The sequence below is a fragment of the Henckelia pumila genome, chromosome 1 (assembly GCF_033568475.1).
Source record: "Henckelia pumila isolate YLH828 chromosome 1, ASM3356847v2, whole genome shotgun sequence".
In the NCBI taxonomy this organism is placed as follows: domain Eukaryota; kingdom Viridiplantae; phylum Streptophyta; class Magnoliopsida; order Lamiales; family Gesneriaceae; genus Henckelia; species Henckelia pumila.
The window spans coordinates 73483108-73500846 of record NC_133120.1 but is presented as its reverse complement, the minus strand read 5'-3'; the positions used below and the strand labels follow the sequence as shown (position 1 = coordinate 73500846).

General features: G+C 33.9%; 2 protein-coding genes across 2 annotated transcripts; one reads left to right on the top strand and one right to left on the bottom strand.

Annotated features, from left to right (window-relative positions):
* Nucleotides 1-208: 208 nt before the first annotated feature.
* LOC140890508 (butanoate--CoA ligase AAE1) lies at nucleotides 209-4269 on the bottom strand. Its single transcript, XM_073298359.1, has 2 exons — nucleotides 3882-4269; nucleotides 209-1809 (listed from the first exon to the last, which is right to left on the bottom strand). Exons 1-2 carry the CDS (start codon nucleotides 4086-4088, stop codon nucleotides 343-345), a joined length of 1674 nt encoding a protein of 557 aa, XP_073154460.1. The 5' UTR covers nucleotides 4089-4269; the 3' UTR covers nucleotides 209-342.
* An 11923-nt stretch (nucleotides 4270-16192) lies between these two features.
* Nucleotides 16193-17428, top strand: LOC140876455 (uncharacterized). Its single transcript, XM_073280424.1, has 2 exons — nucleotides 16193-16309; nucleotides 16715-17428. The coding sequence occupies exons 1-2, from the start codon at nucleotides 16195-16197 to the stop codon at nucleotides 17254-17256; spliced, it is 657 nt and encodes a 218-aa protein (XP_073136525.1). The 5' UTR covers nucleotides 16193-16194; the 3' UTR covers nucleotides 17257-17428.
* The last annotated feature ends 311 nt before the right edge of the window (nucleotides 17429-17739 follow it).

The following is a 17739-nucleotide window of genomic DNA, read 5'->3' as shown; positions in this document are numbered from 1 at the left end:
ATTTTTCTAAAGTATTACAAAACTCGAACCATAACTGAAATCAAATGAAATGATATAACCAATGTAGACACTTAAATTTAGTTTATTGTTTCAAGAACATCAAATAAAAAAAACTTTTCATTTAATTATGCATTAATTTGCCATTTGTTTTCCGATAATTTAATATGATGTTAAGATGTGGAAAATATTGCAAGCAAAGATGAAAACATAGCAGAACCCAACTTACATAATAATAATAATACGATAACAGCAAAGTTTTTCACACAAATCCTGATACCAAGAAAGATGAAATCAAACCAATATTTGTGAATACATGGTGAGATTTTTGGATGAATCCTAATCCTACAATTTACTACCTTTTGAAAGAATGCCCAAATCTTTAGCCTTTTGCCTGAGAACAAACTTCTGTGTCTTCCCTGTTGAAGTTTTAGGCAGATCTTGAAAAAGAACAGTTTTTGGAGCCATGTAATGAGGCAAACGGTCCCGACAGAAGTTGATAATGTCAGCCGCCGTCGCCTCGCGGCCATCCTTAAGTTTCACAAAGGCACAAGGTGTCTCTCCCCAATGATCATCAGGCCTCCCCACAACAGCAGCCTCAAGAACCGATGGATGACTGAAAATAACCGATTCCACTTCAATCGTGCTTATATTCTCTCCTCCGGAGATTATAATATCCTTTGATCGATCCTTTAGCTCGATATAGCCATCAGGATGCTTCACTCCAAGATCCCCACTCCTAAACCAACCTCCTTTAAAAGCTTCCCCAGTCGCCTTTTCGTCTTTCAAGTAACCATTCATCACTGTGTTCCCTCTAAACATGACCTCTCCCATTGTTTTTCCATCAAGTGGCACACTCACCATTGTATCAGGATTCTTGACATCAACCTCTTCCATTCCAAGATGCTGCAGCCCTTGTCTAGCCTTGATTTTTGCTCGTGTTTCGGGGGGTAACGAGTCCCACTCCGGTTTCCAAGCGCAGATTGTTGCAGGACCATAAGTTTCTGTCAAACCATATGAATGCTGTACTTTGAACCCCAATTCTTCCATCTTAAAGAGTACATGAGGAGGGGGCGGTGCACCGCCGGTCATCACCGTCACCTTTTCTCGTACTGGCCTTCTCTCGTTTTCCAGTGAATTCACTATCATGTTCAGCACAGTCGGTGCACCTCCCATGTGTGACACATGATGTGCGGCTATGCTGTCAAATGTTGCCTTCGCAGTGACACTTCGGAGGCAAATATTCGTACCACCTTGAGCCGCCACGGCCCACGTAAGGCACCATCCATTGCAGTGAAACATAGGGACGGTCCACAAATAAACTGGCATAGATTTCATCTCATTTAGTAGAGCAGCAGCTAAAGAATTGAGATATGCTCCTCGATGGCTATAAACAACGCCTTTTGGATTCGATGTCGTGCCTGAAGTGTAGTTCAGGGAGATGGGGTCACACTCATCATTAGGCCTTACTATTTCAAAATCAGATCGCCCTGTCAGCAAGAAAGACTCATATTCTAACGTTTCAGGCACAGGAATCTTGCTGTTTGTACGAGAAACCGAGTCATAGGATTCCTGAATCAAGATCAAATAAGGCACTTTGGTGCCTTTTTTTGATAGTATTTTCAATGCACCCTGAGCAATATCAAGAAGTTGGTAATCAACAAATATGACTTTGGCTTCAGAATGTTCAAGCAAAACCGATACCATCGCGGAATCATGTCTCGTGTTAAGTGTGCAGAGAACAGCTCCTGCCATTGGAACAGCAAAATGTAGCTCATACATTGCTGGTATATTTGGGGCTAAGGCTGCAACCTGGTCATATATATATACTATATCATTTGTTTCTTGCTAGCTAGGGAAAATAAATACTAAGAATCCATATATTGTCTTCTTAAGGATACACACACATACACAATTTACTGATCATCATGATATATTATACAACAATTTTTGTGCTTGAAATCATCTTTTATTCAAAAAATTCACAAGAAAAATTATCTGTATTAAAGTCATAATACATCATGCAAATATAGCATATATATATCATCTCATAACTAAGTATAATATGATATTAGTGCAAGAAAGAAATTTGTAAATAAAAAAGGTGCTTCACTTTTCCTCCAAAATTTCGATTTTACATTGATTATCCTAGCAACCAAAAAAATATTAAAGATTTAGGAGTTCAAACATAATTAAAGATATATTTGTTCTAATTGCTACTAGCTAGTTGTCAAGTGAAGATAATATAATCAATACATTAATTTTAGCCAATTTTTATCTAAATAAAGATTATATATACGTTTAAAGATATTTCTAATTCTAAAAAAATGTTATATAATCTTGTAGATACTTTTACCATTGCGTGGAAACATAAAGTAAAATAATAAGAACATAAAATATGTGTCTGATTAATAAATAAATGACATTTTAAATAATATCAAAATATAATTCTATCAACTTTTTTTTTTTTTTTTTTTATCAAAATTAGGTTATGATCTTGTGGCTCTTTCTGATATTATTTTTATGTGTTTAAAGTCCTTTTTCAAAAAAAATAATAATTTTCTCTATAAATTTTTTTTAAAAAAATTTCTCTAAAGTTAAGTGGATGTACATGCTTGTTTTTTTTTTATGAAAAAAATGGTTTTATATGTATTATTTTAATAGAGTAACAGTAATCCTTTATTTTTATATGGAATTTTGAGGGTCAAAATATTTTTATAAATGATCTCAGTCAAAAAAAAATTTTGCAACACACTGAAGAAGTTTAGATTAAAAATAAAAAAAAAAAGTTTGACGAATGTAATTTTTCGAGTCTTTTATATTCATTTTTCGGGGCTAATTGCATTAATCTTTCTTGTGAAAAGTCTAAAAGACATAAAATTTCTTAAGAAATATTAATAGGTTAATGAATCCTTCACTTTTTTAAAAAAAATATAGCACATCTCACCCCTACATTATACAAATTCAGGCACATTTACCCCTCTGATAGACAATTTTATACTAAATTTTTGAAAACATAAGATCTAGAATGATATTAATTTTACATAAGGTGTCTTTAGCTTTTTTGATTTTTCACAAGATGTGTCGATGCAACTGGTCTTTTCACTTTTCTTACATTTTATGCTTTTGACACTTACCCCATTTATCAAGCGCAAAAATGATGAGAGGATATTTGAATACCACAAACAAAAAAAATGCAAAAAGAGATGAATACAAATTTCCCTGGTTTTTCAAACTATACCGGTCAAGCCTAGCCACCTACCCGGTATACTGGTTTATTAAAGGCAGTACACTTGCAGACAAGAAAAGTTCTAAAATAATTGCAATCGCGGACCACCCAAAATAGTTTTGCCCAAAATATATGAAAATAAATACTTTCCCTTTCTCTTGAATCTTACCTAAATAAATAAAATCAATAAATAAATCATCAAACTTTTTATTTATTATTTTATTCCCTTAAATTGACAACTACATAATTCTACTTTTCAATATAAATATAACTAAACTTAATCAATCAGACTAAGCTAGTGTTTTGAAATGTTTTTATGAAACACTTTTGAACTAAGAAGAAACATTCCAAAACACATGTTACTCAAATTAATCTTTGAGTTATGCTACTTTAATTTACCATGAGAATTACATACAGTTATAAGTTAGTTTTAAAATTGATGGAAAGATTTCTTTGTCGAGATAATTTTATAATTTATACACGTAACATACATTGTACATTTACCATTTTTCCTGGCAACATTCAAAAACCAAGGAATTAGAATCACACAAATTGTCATTTTTAAAAAAAAAAATAGATCAGATCAAAAGTATAGAGATTAAAAAAAAAAAAAATCCAGAAAGCTAACTATGAATGAAGGAAGAATTAAACTTACAACATGAAGAGTGGAGATGGAGAGATGAGTGGCGAGAGCAGAAGCAAGCCTCACGCATCTCTCATGAGTTTGCTTCCATGTGAACTTCAAATCTCCATAAACAATTGACAATCTCTCTCTGTAAATTTCTGCTGATCTTTCCAAGAAACTTATGGGACTCAGTGGAACATAGTTTGCTGAACTTTTCACCATTCCCTTTCTTTCCATCTTATTCGGATTTCAGATCTCAACTTACAAGAAATATTCGGATTCGAGCTCGATTCGAAGATCTATCTCGGAGAAGCAAAAACGGAGTCAGAAAGGTGACAAAAACGAAGTTTATTGAGTGAGTAGACACTTTACCCTGCAACCTGCAGAGGAAGAAATAAATGGTGGAGCAACAATAAAATGTCCGCATCCGATTCCAAATAATATATAAATCTAAATTATTTATTTATTCTTATTGTATTTTAGTTCATGATTTCTGAGTCGGAGTTAATATTTGAGATATTAGTCAATATTCATGTCAACTCTTTGTGGTCATGGGTATCATCAAGGTTTCAAGACGCGTACATGGTACCATTTGGTTTGGATGATAGAATAAATAATACAGAGATAAGTAATATAATGTGATAAAAAAATAAATAAGAAATGATTGTTGGTATAGTATTAATTGATTTGATTGATAGATTATAGTTTGTTTGATTTGATTCATTAAATTTTATATAAAATGACCATTTCGTCTTTTTAATAAATTAATAAAATATAAATAATATTATTTATAAAGGGTAATATAGTAATTTAAATTCAATGATTTGATTGATGTAATATAAATAATTAATAGATGGATAAATAATATAACGAGAAGAACGTAGAACTGGATGAAATAAATTATGCATAGATTAATAATACAGGTAACTAAACGGTCCCGTAAGTATGATGAAGGTCACGATTAAGCACGAACAGTTTAATTTTCGATCGTCCCACGAATAATTTTAAAAATAAAAAGTTATAATGTCAACACAAAAAATAGAGAATTTTGAAAATTTTAGTTCGAATAGAAATAAAAATCCGACCCCGTTATTGGACAAAATTTATATAAAATCACAAATGTATAATTTATAACAACTAAAAGACTTGAAAAAAAGTTCAAACTTATCATCAATTCATAATAGTATATGAAACAATTATTTGATAAGTTATTAAACATATTTTTTTATATATTGTGGGAATTCGCAGTCGCTACTTTTAGTGCACACTGGGTAAACCCCCGGACTAATGCAATAGCCTGCAAACTACACTAGTCAGGTAAACCACACTAGGCAAGCCCTGCGTGACAGGCTAGTCCAAAAAGATATGGGGAATTGATCAATTCCCGATCTCTTGCCAAAAATATACTTACTCATCAACTTGAACAGCCTCTTGAAAGCAATATTTTTTTTTCCTAGTATATAACGTCAATGTGAGTCATGTGATTTACAATTGACATTTTAGTTCTTTTATTTTATTAGATAAATAATATAAACATACAATAATAATTCATATAAAAAATCGAGTGGGCTAATGCCCCGTGAGCTCTACATGGATCCGTCTATGTGATTGACCGCTTAATTTGGTTATCTAGCAAGTATATTAGGTTAGATAATAGTAAGTGGATAGAGAGTCCAAGTATCGATCTCATAGAGACTGTAGTCAATTCTCAAGAATTAATTATTTTACTTAATCTAGACAAAAAATAATAAAGAGTGAATTGAATGAAATAAAATAAGAATTTAAAATAAGACTGCTTAAGAAATAAGAATTAAAATAGCTAAAAGGTAAATTTAATTAAAATAAGACAACCAAGACACACGCAGGTACTAAACAAATTATGCAAACAAGTGACAAATTTAGTATCCAGATTTAATCTTAAATCACGGCGAATTCTCATATCTTATTTAACAGTATATTTTTAGAACAATTAAACCTATTAAAATATTGACGGATCAATCTTTTGTAATTCAAATCAAATTCAAATGCATTAGGAATTATGAGAATTCAGTTTTCACCTAAAACCGCATACTGAAATCGAATATTATTTCTAGTCGGTTTAACCATATGTCAATTATTGGAGTGATCGAAATCAATTCCTAACCTTTCGACTCGAAATCAATTAACATGCAAGTAAATAATTGATCAGGTTATTCATAAGAACAAAATATAAATCCAACAATTAATAATTTTGATAGAAATCTAAAAATCTCAAATCAAAATCCACATGTTCGACATAAAATTGTTCGGCCCAATCTCGCCATTTTGGTTGAAGAAAAACTACTCAATAATTGAAAACAATAATTCAAAAATAAAATAAATAAATAAGAAGAAGAAACTAGAATGAAGTGTTCTTCAAATCTTCAATCTCCGCCCTAGCCGCCTCACGATCTCTGCGTGCGATTCGAACCCCTTCTCACGTCTGTTAATCTTCTATTTATATGTCTTTGAAAGCCCATAAAATAAAATCCGACAAGTTAAGAATTTTAATTTTTGAAAATTCTATTTTTTCTGATTTTGCGACATGAACGGACCCTGGACATGGGTCTGTGCATAGGTCCGTGTATTAAATTTCCGTTGCCAAAAGTTTATGAAGATGCACGGACCCTTATCCGGACCTATGTCCGGGGTCCGTTCATGTGTCCTTTCCAACGCGCAACATTCTCGAACAATTCATATCTCGAGATCTAGCCATCAGATCGAGTTGAAATTTGGACAGTAGCTTCAAAACATCTTGAATTTATTTTGAACGGTGGACATCGTATTTGGATCTTTATAACATCAAAAATAATTTTTGGACCATTGCCGCTCCGCAATTCTTCTTGTGGCTCTTCTCTTGCCCCAAAATCATGATTTCTTCATTAATTCCTACAAATAAAACCCGGAGAGTGAAATGTATACGCATGAAATTAAACACATAAAAACACACATAAAACAATATGAACACATGCAAAATAGACATAAAATGATACAAAATAATGCACGCAAAATGCACTTATCAGTGATCAAGTTTAAAATCATATTACTAGCTATTTAGTATTTAAATAAAATAAAATTTAAATGTTACAATTTATATAAAATAATATATATATATATATAAACACAACTTAATTTTATCTAAATTAATTGCGTTTTTTTCGAGATTTTTATGTTCTTAATGGTCAACATAAATATTGATATTTTTTTACATTTTTGTCTAAGTGGAGCTTTTTCTTCACGTTTTGCACTTGTATCATGCTTTTTTAGGATACTGATTATTACACCTACTCCATTTATTTTCTTTCACTTTGCTTAGTATTTACACATTTAAAATTAGGTTTCTCCTTATAATAGGGTACCGCGTATCATATATTAATATCTTCATATCCATCACGTGTTTATTTTTATAATATTTATTTGATTTTATTCTTTCAATGGTTGATCTTTTGTTCCATTTTTTATGTAGCGTGAAATATTCCGAGAAAGTAAAAACGTACTCAATTAATTATATATTTTAGCAAATAGCATTATTGAATAAGAAGTTAGAGTGGAAAAATAACTGAACAATCTTAAACGATCTATATTAATTATTAGTTTTATTTAGGGCAAATTGCATTAGTACCCCTGTACAAATTCATAAACCCCGAAAACCCCATGTTTTAAAGTTTATTGCGACTAAAACCTCGTGTTTTTAAAAATTACACATAACCACCCTTACATCATGGGTACGTGTGATTGAATTTTTTCTTTCCATTTTTTTTTTTAACACATGGGACTCTGATGTGATTATCCTTTTCAAGCCCATAACAACCCCTAACCATAATCTCTTGCATCTAAAAGTAGGAGAGTTGATGACTGTAGGAGGTGAATGGGATTGAACTAAGGTGACTAGCTAATTCGCTATGGGAGGTGGATCAGGAGGAGGTAAAACGAATACCGGTTGATAGAAATGAAGGAGCTGATAAAACAACTTGGCATTACTCAAAAAATGGTGAGTACATGGTCAAATCGGGCTACCAATTTGCTATGATGTGCGAGGAAGGCACTAGTCAAGGGATAAGCTGTGGTCTTACAAGCAGTCTACGGTAGTATTTGGGAAAATTTCTATAAAGCACTTATTAGCTTTTTACTCACAAAATTTCAAAATTTTGTGAAGAAAATGCTGAGACGTGATTTCTAGAAACTCTTGTTGGTTTGAATTGTCAAATGGGGTAAGCTGGCAGAATTAATTGGTGGGTGGCAGCAAATGTTGGAAAATGATACAACACTCATTACACTTGTATGTACGACAACAAAAAAAAATTCTATTGAGAATTTTCATTCTCATGTTTACGAGCAGAGAGAGCTCTATAAATAGAGCTCCCCTCCATCAGAATAATCCATCCCATCTTCAGTTTTTTTCTCACGTTTTAAACATTCAAATATTTTGAGTGTATTTCTATATATATTTGTGAGATATGTTTTCTCCTGTATTAAGAGAGTGAGTGTCTCTTTGGAAACACAGAGAGAGGTTGTAATTCTCCAAATATTATAGTGGAATCTTTTGGTCTTGCCCGTGGTTTTTATCCTAATAATTTTTCGGGGGGTTTTCCACGTAAATCTTGGTATCTATTTTATTCTTCAATTTCAATATTTTATATCTCGTGATGCCGCACCTGAGACCAACAAGTGGTATCAGAGCCTTGACATAAAATTTCTTAAAATTCTGAGTATTCTCTGTGGTTGCAGTTTTGACTGATCTTCCACATCAGAAAAGATTTTTTGAAGATTTTACAAGGCAGGATTCTTGTATTCAAGATGTCGGCAAAATACGAGATAGAAAAGTTCAATAGGAGCAATTTTTTGTCGTGGAAATTGAAGGTGCAAGCAATTCTAACAAAGGAGCGTTGTTTGGCAGCTATTGGAGATAGACCGGCGGACATCACAGATGATCAAAAGTGGAATGAGATGAATCACAATGATGTTGCCAATTTGCACTTGGCTATAGCGGATGAAGTTTTGTCAAGTATATCTGAAATAAAAAGCGCAAAAGTTATTTGGGATACTTTGACAAAACTATACAAGGTCAAGTCACTACACAACAAAATTTTCCTAAAGAGAAAGCTTTTTACTCTTCGGATAGTGGACTCCTCATCGATGACCGACCATATCAACTCACTGAATACTCTATTTTCCCGGCTCAACTCTATGGGGCATAAAATAGAGGAAAAAGAACGTGCGGAGCTTCTACTTCAGAGTCTACCAGATTCATATGATCAACTCATCATCAACGTTACCAACAATGTTATTTCGGATAATTTAAATTTTGACGAATTCTTAACTGCAGTTATTGGAGAAGATAGTCGTCGAAGGAACAAGAAAGATAGGTTGGCAACGTCGAGGCAAGAAGAGGCTTTACCGATGATGAGAGGAAGATTGATGGAGCGTGAATCTAGTGGGATCCACAGATATGGTAGATCCAAGTCAAGAAGTAAGAAGAAAAATATTTACTGCTTTAAATGTGGCGGTAAAGGGCACTTCAAGAGAGAGTGTACGAAGAGCATCGAAAAGGAATCTCAAGGAAATGTGGTCAGTACTTCAGGAGGTGGTGAAATATTATTCAGGGAAGCAGCAACAGTTGCGGAAGGCAGACACAAATTTTGTGATGCATGGATTTTGGATTCAGGAGCGACGTGACATATGACATCAAGGAGAGAATGGTTCGATCAGTATGAACTAGTCTCAGATGGATCTGTATTCATGAGAAATGATCATGCCTTGAAAATCGCTGGGGTCGATACCATCAAAATTAAAATGTTTGATGGTACTATTTGCACCATACAGGAGGTACGATATGTGAAAGGCCTGACAAAGAATCTTTTGTTTTTGGGGCAATTGGATGATATTGGATGCAAAACTCGTGTCGATAACGAGATCATGAAGATTGTGAAAGCGCGCTTGTGGTTATGAATGCGGAAAAGGTTGCTGCAAATCTGTATGTACTGTTGAGAGAAACACACAAAGAGGAAGAACTAGTTGTTGCATCAATTGGTTCGGAAGAAGAATCAACAGTGTTGTAGCATAGAAAGCTCGGGCATATGTCAGGACAAGGAATGAAGATTCTTTCAGAACGGAAGCTGTTGTCGGGGCTTACAAAAGTGACTCTACCCTTTTGTGAGCATTGTTTTACCAGTAAACAACACAGATTAAAGTTTGGCACATCTACTGCCAAAAGCAAAGGCATATTGGAGCTGATTCATTTTGATGTTTGGCAAGCACCGGTGGTATCCCTAGGAGGAGCGATATATTTTGTCTCGTTTATTGATGATTTCTCTAGAAGATGTTGGGTGTATCCAATAAAAAAAAAGTCAGATGTTTTAAAAGTCTACAAAGTTTTCAAAGCGCGGGTTGAACTTGATTCTGACAAAAAAATCAAGTGTCTGAGGACTGACAATAGAGAAGAATATACCAGTGATGAATTTGATGCATTCTGTCAGCATGAGGACATCAAAAGACAGTTCATGACGGCTTACACGCCTCAGCAAAATGGAGTGGCAGAGCGGATGAACAGAACTTTGTTGGACAGAACAAGGGTCATGTTGAGTATTGCAGGTCTAGCCAAGTCGTTTTGGGCAAAAGCAGTCAAAACCGCTTTTTATATCATCAATCATTCTCCTTCAATGGCGATTGATTTGAAGACTCCGATGGAGGTGTGGACTGGCAAGCCAACTGATTATTCTCGGTTACATACATTTGGAAGTTCGGTGTACGTTATGTACAATGAACAAGAAAGATCGAAGTTGGATTCAAATCCAAAAAATGTATCTTCTTAGGCTATGCTGATGGAGTAAAGGTGTTTCGCTTGTGGGATCCTACTGTCCACAAGCTTATCATCAGCAGAGATGTTATCTTCGAGAAAGATAAAGTGAAGAGAGACAAAAGCACACTGAATTCAAAAACTACTATCATTCAAGTGGAAAATAATACAGACGAAGATCAAGTTTCTTGTGAAGCAGTACCAGAACACGAGATACAAGAACCAGTTGATTCAGAGGTTTCCAAAGTGAGGCAGTCAACTCGAGAGAGAAGACCACCAGGTTGGCTTTCAGATTATGTCACTGAAAGCAACATTGCATATTGTCTATTAACAGAGGATGATGAGCCATCGAGTTTCCATGAGGCTACTCAAAGCTCGGATGTATCCCTGTTGATGACAGCGATCCAGTAAGAATTGGAAGCACTGGACAGGAACAAGACTTGAGATCTTGTTACACTACCACGAGGGAGAAAATCTATCGGTAACAGATGGGTCTATAAGATCAAGCGTGATGGCAATAACCAAGTGGAGCAGTATCGTGCAAGATTAGTTGTCAAAGGGTACGCTTATAAAGAAGGTATTGACTTCAATGAGATATTTTTTCTTGTGGTTCGACTTTCAACAGTCAGAGTAGTATTGGTATTGTGTGCGGTGTTTGACCTACATCTGGAACAGTTAGATGTGAAAACGGCATTTTTTCATTGCGAACTTGAAGAAGAAATCTATATGCTCCAGCCAAAAGGTTTTGCAGAGAAAAGCAAATAGAACTTGGTTTGCAGGTTGAACAAATCTCTGTACATTCTCAAACAGGCGCCGAGGTGTTGGTAAAAGAGATTTGATTCCTATATCATGAGCCTTGGGTACAACAGACTCAGTGCAGACCCTTGTACGTATTTCAGAAGGTCTGGTGATGATAATTATATTATTTTGCTGTTGTAGCGGACGACATGTTGGTAGCAAGCCCCAACAAAGATCAGATCCAAGAATTTAAGGCACAGTTGGCTAGGGAATTTGATATGAAGGACTTGGGAACAGCAAACAAGATTTTAGGGATACAAGTTCACCGAGACAGAAGTAATAGAAAGATTTGGTTTTCCCAAAAAAATTATTTGAAAAAAATCTTGCAGCGCTTCAACATGCAAGATAGTAAGCCAGTGTCAACCCCTCTTCCTATTAACTTCAAGTTATCTTCTGAGATGTGTCCTAGCAGTGAAGCAGAGAAGATGGAGATGTCTCGAGTTCCGTATGCATCAGCAGTGGGGAGTTTGATGTTCGCCATGATTTGTACAAGATCAAACATTGAACAAGCAGTGGGAGCAGTCATCGGTATATGGCGAATCCTGGACAAGAGCATTGGAGCACAGTTAAGAGGATCCTTAAACACATTAAGGGTACCTCGGATGCTGCATTATATTTTGGAGGATCAGATTTTACACTCAGGGGCTATATGGATTCAGATTATGCGGGTGATCCAGATAAAAAAAATCTACTACTGGTAATGTGTTTACAGTTGCAGGAGGTGCAGTCAGTTGGGTTTCAAAACTGCAAACAGTTGTGGCATTATCTACAATTGAGACAGAATACATGGCATCTACTCAAGCTTGCAAAAAGACAATATGGATTAAAAGGTTATTGGAAGAGTTTGGGCACAAACAAGAAAAGATTCCTCTGTTTTGTGACAGTGAGAGTGCCTTACACATTGCAAGAAATCCAGCCTTTCATTCGAGGACTAAACACATTGGAGTACAATTTTACTTTGTTCGGAAAGTAGTAGAGGAAGGAAGTGTGGACATACTGAAAATCCATACAAAGGATAACATAGCTGATATTCTGACCAAGCCAGTGAGCACAGACAAGTTCGAATGATGTAGATCCTCAAGTGGCCTAGCAGGAACGTAAGTAGCGGAAATGACAAGATTGAAAGAATGTGTGGAGATTTGTTTGATTCTCAATCAAATCTCCAAGTGGGAGAAATGTTGGTTTGAATTGTCAAATGGGGTAAGCTGACAGAATTAATTGATGGGTGGCAGCAAGTGTTGGAAAATGAGACAACACTCATTACACTTGTACGTATGACAACAAAAGAAAATTCTATTGAGAATTTTCATTCTCATGTTTACGAGCAGAGGGAGCTCTATTCCTCCATCAGAATAATCCATCCCATCTTCAGTTTTTTTCTCTCGTTTTAAACATTCAAATATTTTGAGTGTATTTCTATATATATTTGTAAGATAGGTTTTCTCATGCATTAAGAGAGTGAGTGTCTCTTTGGAAACACAGAGAGAGGTTGTAATTTTTCAAATATTATAGTGGAATCTTTTGGTCTTACCCGTGGTTTTTACCCTAATAATTTTTTGAGGGTTTTTTACGTAAATCTTGGTCTATTTTATTCTTTAATATCCATAGTTTCTATCTCGTGATGCCGCATCTAGGACCAACAACTCTCTCAAATATTACCTACGCAAGATGTGGAAAATGAAGCTTCCAAACAAGGTAAAAAGTCATGATATTTGGCGTATGCTAATATTAATCTCCTGATATTTGAAGGACTCATCCAATCGCAGTATAAATCCACACCTAGAGTAATCATAGGCATATATATTCACACCAATATATATTCACACCAATTATTGCTGAACTCAATTGTGTGGACGACGAGTCAGATGCTTTTGTATACACGGAGGAGCCATTCTTGGGGGAACCAATATTACAATGACTAATTTTCCTTATCATTTTGGTTTTACTGTAAATTAAGTTAGATATAATCGTAATTTTATCTTAAGTTTCACTAATTGATTGAAAATTGATTAATAAAATAATCTCTATTATAATAATATAATAATAAGATATATCAATTTTCAAATTAAATCAGTCCTACTAAATTAAATATTTTGATCAGGAGTCAGGACACAATATAAATAGGGACGGAACCAAACTTACGAGTTTAGGTAGCTAAATTTTAGGTGAAATTATTCGTTGATAAAAAAAATAGGTAATTAAAAATCTCATATTTTTATATTAATATTTTATTCTATTAATTTATATACCAACATTTCAATATCTTTTGTGTGTTATTTTTCTTTTTGAATGTAATCTCCCTATTAATGATACTGAAAATTAAATTGTGATAAAATTTATCATTTTATTGTGCTCTAATTTAAATATATGTAGGAAGATAAATTAATTAATATCTATAGTGTATGAGTTCTAACGAACCATCACATATCGTGAGATGTCTTTCTTGGATTGTGGGATTAGGTTGGCTGCTTTAATTATTAACTAAACCTTTAGTTTGAGGACTTTGCTATGTATGTTTGGGCTATTTGAAAGGAGATTTGTCGATGGAAGCATTATTCTCATTCGTCTTGTCAATTACCTCTTAATATTGATTGATTTGTCCCTTTTTGGAGGAATTCCGTAAAACTCAGATGGCCAACTTACCCCTCTCGCGTCTTGCTTTAGTCGCTTTAGGTTTTGATGAAGTACTCGGTCGCTTTAGGTGTCGATGCAGTGGTTAGGGACCATGAAGGATTTGTTCGAGCTGTGTTTGTTAGCGGTATTCGATGTCTTGGATTGAAGTTGTCTTTCCTACTTGGCTTGTAAACACTTCTTTTGGTGATTTATAAAATTTTATTTTTACCTAAAAATACTACCACATAATTGTTTAGCTCAATGAATTTTTTTTCAGAAGTTTATCGACGTTTCCAAATAAACTAAAACTCATTGGGCTAATGTAGATTCAACACGATAAAACTATAAACAAAATTAACAAACAAATATAAGCCTATGTTAATATAGATTTGACTCTAAATATGATATTAAACCCATCAATATAAATTTTCAAGTTTTTTGTCATGTTTTTTTTGGTCTAACTTGTAAAATTATGTTTTAGTCCTATATCTTTGAGTTTTGTTGATTTTCAATCCAATTTCATTGAAGTACACTAGAAAATAGTCAAATACTAAGAACACGTACAATGGGCGAGGAAACTCAACTCCCTTGTCCCATATATATTATCCTCGCCCCCTCCAATGGACGAGAAAACTGCACGCGAAAGTTTTCGTGTGAAATAAAGTTGGTGGGTCTCGCGGTGAAGCCCACCATCTCTTAATTTTTATTTTTTTAGAAAAATAAATCATGAACAACCACATTAAGCGTTATAAATATTATTTAAAATAATTTAAATTAAAAATATCAAAAACTTGAAAAAAATTGTATAAATTTTTTAAAAATATATTAAAAAATTACCAACATTTCATTTTTAATTATTTGTATTTTTTTTAATTATATGTCATTTTTAATTATGTGTGTTTTTTTAATTCAATTATGTTATGTTTTTAAAAATTAAGTGTAAGTCTTAATATTTAATTATGTTTAATTGTTTTTTTTCTCAATTATGTGTAATTTTACTATTTTTTAATTTAAAAATACAAAGTTATTGAGTTGAATAAAAAAAAAAGGGTAATGCTACATGTACACGGAGGGCTACACGTTGGGTTACACATTGCACTTGAAATTACATGATAACCTTTGCACTTTATTTGAAAAAAATCTTTCAAAAATGCATGTAGGATAATAATGTAATTTCAAGTGTAATGTGTAAGTGTGTAACTCAACGTGTAACCCTCAGTGTATATGTAGCATTACCCAAAAAATTAATATTTCAACATTATCACTACAACATCATCACTTCACTGTAAAACACATACAATGAAGTTACCAACATTGACATCATCATGCGATCAGATTATCAACTTCACTACATCAACTTCATTACACCCTTTAACATACTCTAACATAGCATCGAAAAATTGATGTGTTCGGCCTGCCGGCTCCACACCAGTATTTCTACGAAATAAGGTTAAAATCAACACAAAACAAATTAACATGACTAAAATATAATTTTGATAATAAAAGGGAGGGAGGAGGGAAGGAAAGGTAGAAACTAAATTGGATGTTTTCAACTTTAGGCTTGATATATTTGTGTCCATTTCAAAAAGTGGCTTTCAATTTTTGACAAAAGCTAAATGACTTCTCCATGTAATATTTCATTTGTTTTATATTAATTTTAAATTAATAATTTCCACCAAAATTAGTGTGTTTTTTTCCAATTTATAATTTATAGATAAATTACCATCAATAAAATTTGTGAAATAATGTTTTTAAGCATTTTCGATTAAGATATACTATTAGCAAACATATCATAATTGATTTTCTCCAAATAAATACGTTAAAATTTATAATGTCGAGATATTGTTAATTGTCATGGTATTACGTTAAAAAATGAAAAATCATAATAATAATTGATTTCTATATTTTACAGTAATTAATTAATAGAATCTTACTCATCAATACCCCACATAAAATACAATATAATAATATAATATAAAAACTTAAAAATCACTTTAATTTGAATCTGACCGTTGTGGAGAGGCTCCTCTCTTTGCAAATTCAAACGCAAAAATTCAAAGATTTTCAAATAAAATAAATCTCATTTGCCCTAATTAGTCCCAAAATCCCTGAAGAATGATGTTAAGATCCAAAGGCAAACCCCCTCTCGCCAAATCTCCCACTCGGCTCCGGCCGCGGCGGGGCGCCGCCCTTCAGCCCACTCTTACTGATAATATCATTCGCACTCCACCAGGTATTTTCATGATTCGACGGCGAATTGATCTTGTTCCATGTCTTCGTGTGTGTGGGATTGCTTTATTTTTCATTTTTATCGAGATTTAAGATTCATCGTGTTTAAATTTGTAAGATTTAGCAATGCAAGCTCGGTATAATGGAAAAGAGAATTTCAAAATAACGTTTTTAATGTTTGTTTTTGTTGTGATTTGTTGTGGCTTCATGGTCAAAATTTGTTGTTTCTTGAATCCGATTGAGCAAAACAGGTTATTTGAATTGCAGTGACCCAAAAAATTCACACTTTCTTGGTTTTGGTTGTTATAGCATTTTTTCGTGATTACGTTTCTTATTTCCTTGGTTCGTTATACGGAAATTTGAATTTTTTTTGTTATCTCATCTTTCCTCTGTTAATTTGAGTATACAGGTTCATTGACGAAATCTAAGATACCAAATCGCCCTAGGGACGCGGAACAACCCGAGCTTCGGCCCGAATACCACACAATTTCTTGCGAATTAAGGACGTTGACCAAAATGGTTCACCAAGAACTGAAAACCATTGACAATAGTTCCACTGACTGTGGCGCTTTCGGCGTGAAAACCAGCCCATTGTTTGAGAGGGGAAGACTCTATGAAGTGTATTCTGCCAGAAGAAACGAGAGACTAAAGAGAAAGAAATGTGAAATGGAGGGGTACACTTGTGGCAAGAAGCCTTCTTATGATCTTGGTGTTCGAGTTGAATCAGAAAAGACAAGGGCGTCGGCCAACAAGTTCGACAGCCGGCGAAAGGCCTTAGCAATGGCGGCAGACACCACGCCTCTGGCGGAGCGCAGGGAGGCGCCGACGCCAAGGTATTCGTTAAGGAGTAGTACTAGAAAAGAGAACAAGAAGAAACCTCCATTGCCTATAGCAAGCTTTGAGAAATCAGTTGGGATTACTACGAGAAAAGTTGGGAGTAGAAAGCATTAGTGCACTGCTGACACTTAAATGTGTAGCTTTTGGGGATCTTCTGTTCGCTTATATGTGTTTACATTCCATAAATTTAGATACCTTTTGAAATAGATCAAAAGACATGAATGTGTGTGATTGCAATTTCTGGTGAGGAAGGATTTGGTTTGGAATCGAGTAATGAATGTGTTCAATGAAGGGAGGGGGAGTAGTAGAAATTCTGTTGTTGAATTTTGATTATTGTTCTTTCATGTTGATATGTTAAATTTTTTATTTGTTTTTATTAATGGATCTCAATTTTTTATGCCCAGGAGCCCAAATACAAAGCTAATTTATTTGGAAATGGATAGATTTTACCGTATATTCATTGTCAAAAAATATGGTGCTACTACTATCTATGCATTACATAGATACATAATGCATAAAGTTCTAATCCCCCCAAAGTTCTCGAGTTGATCGGTTGATCGCTAACATCGGTGACCCACCATTGTTTCAAAACTATTT

Excerpts from the sequence above, each read along its gene's own strand:
- LOC140890508 (XM_073298359.1), bottom strand. The coding sequence starts at position 4,088 with ATGGAAAGAAAGGGAATGGTGAAAAGTTCAGCAAACTATGTTCCACTG. Across the intron at positions 1,810-3,881 it reads CCATCTCCACTCTTCATGTT|GTTGCAGCCTTAGCCCCAAA; the intron begins GTAAGTTTAATT and ends ATATATGACCAG.
- LOC140876455 (XM_073280424.1), top strand. The coding sequence starts at position 16,195 with ATGTTAAGATCCAAAGGCAAACCCCCTCTCGCCAAATCTCCCACTCGG. Across the intron at positions 16,310-16,714 it reads TATCATTCGCACTCCACCAG|GTTCATTGACGAAATCTAAG; the intron begins GTATTTTCATGA and ends TTGAGTATACAG.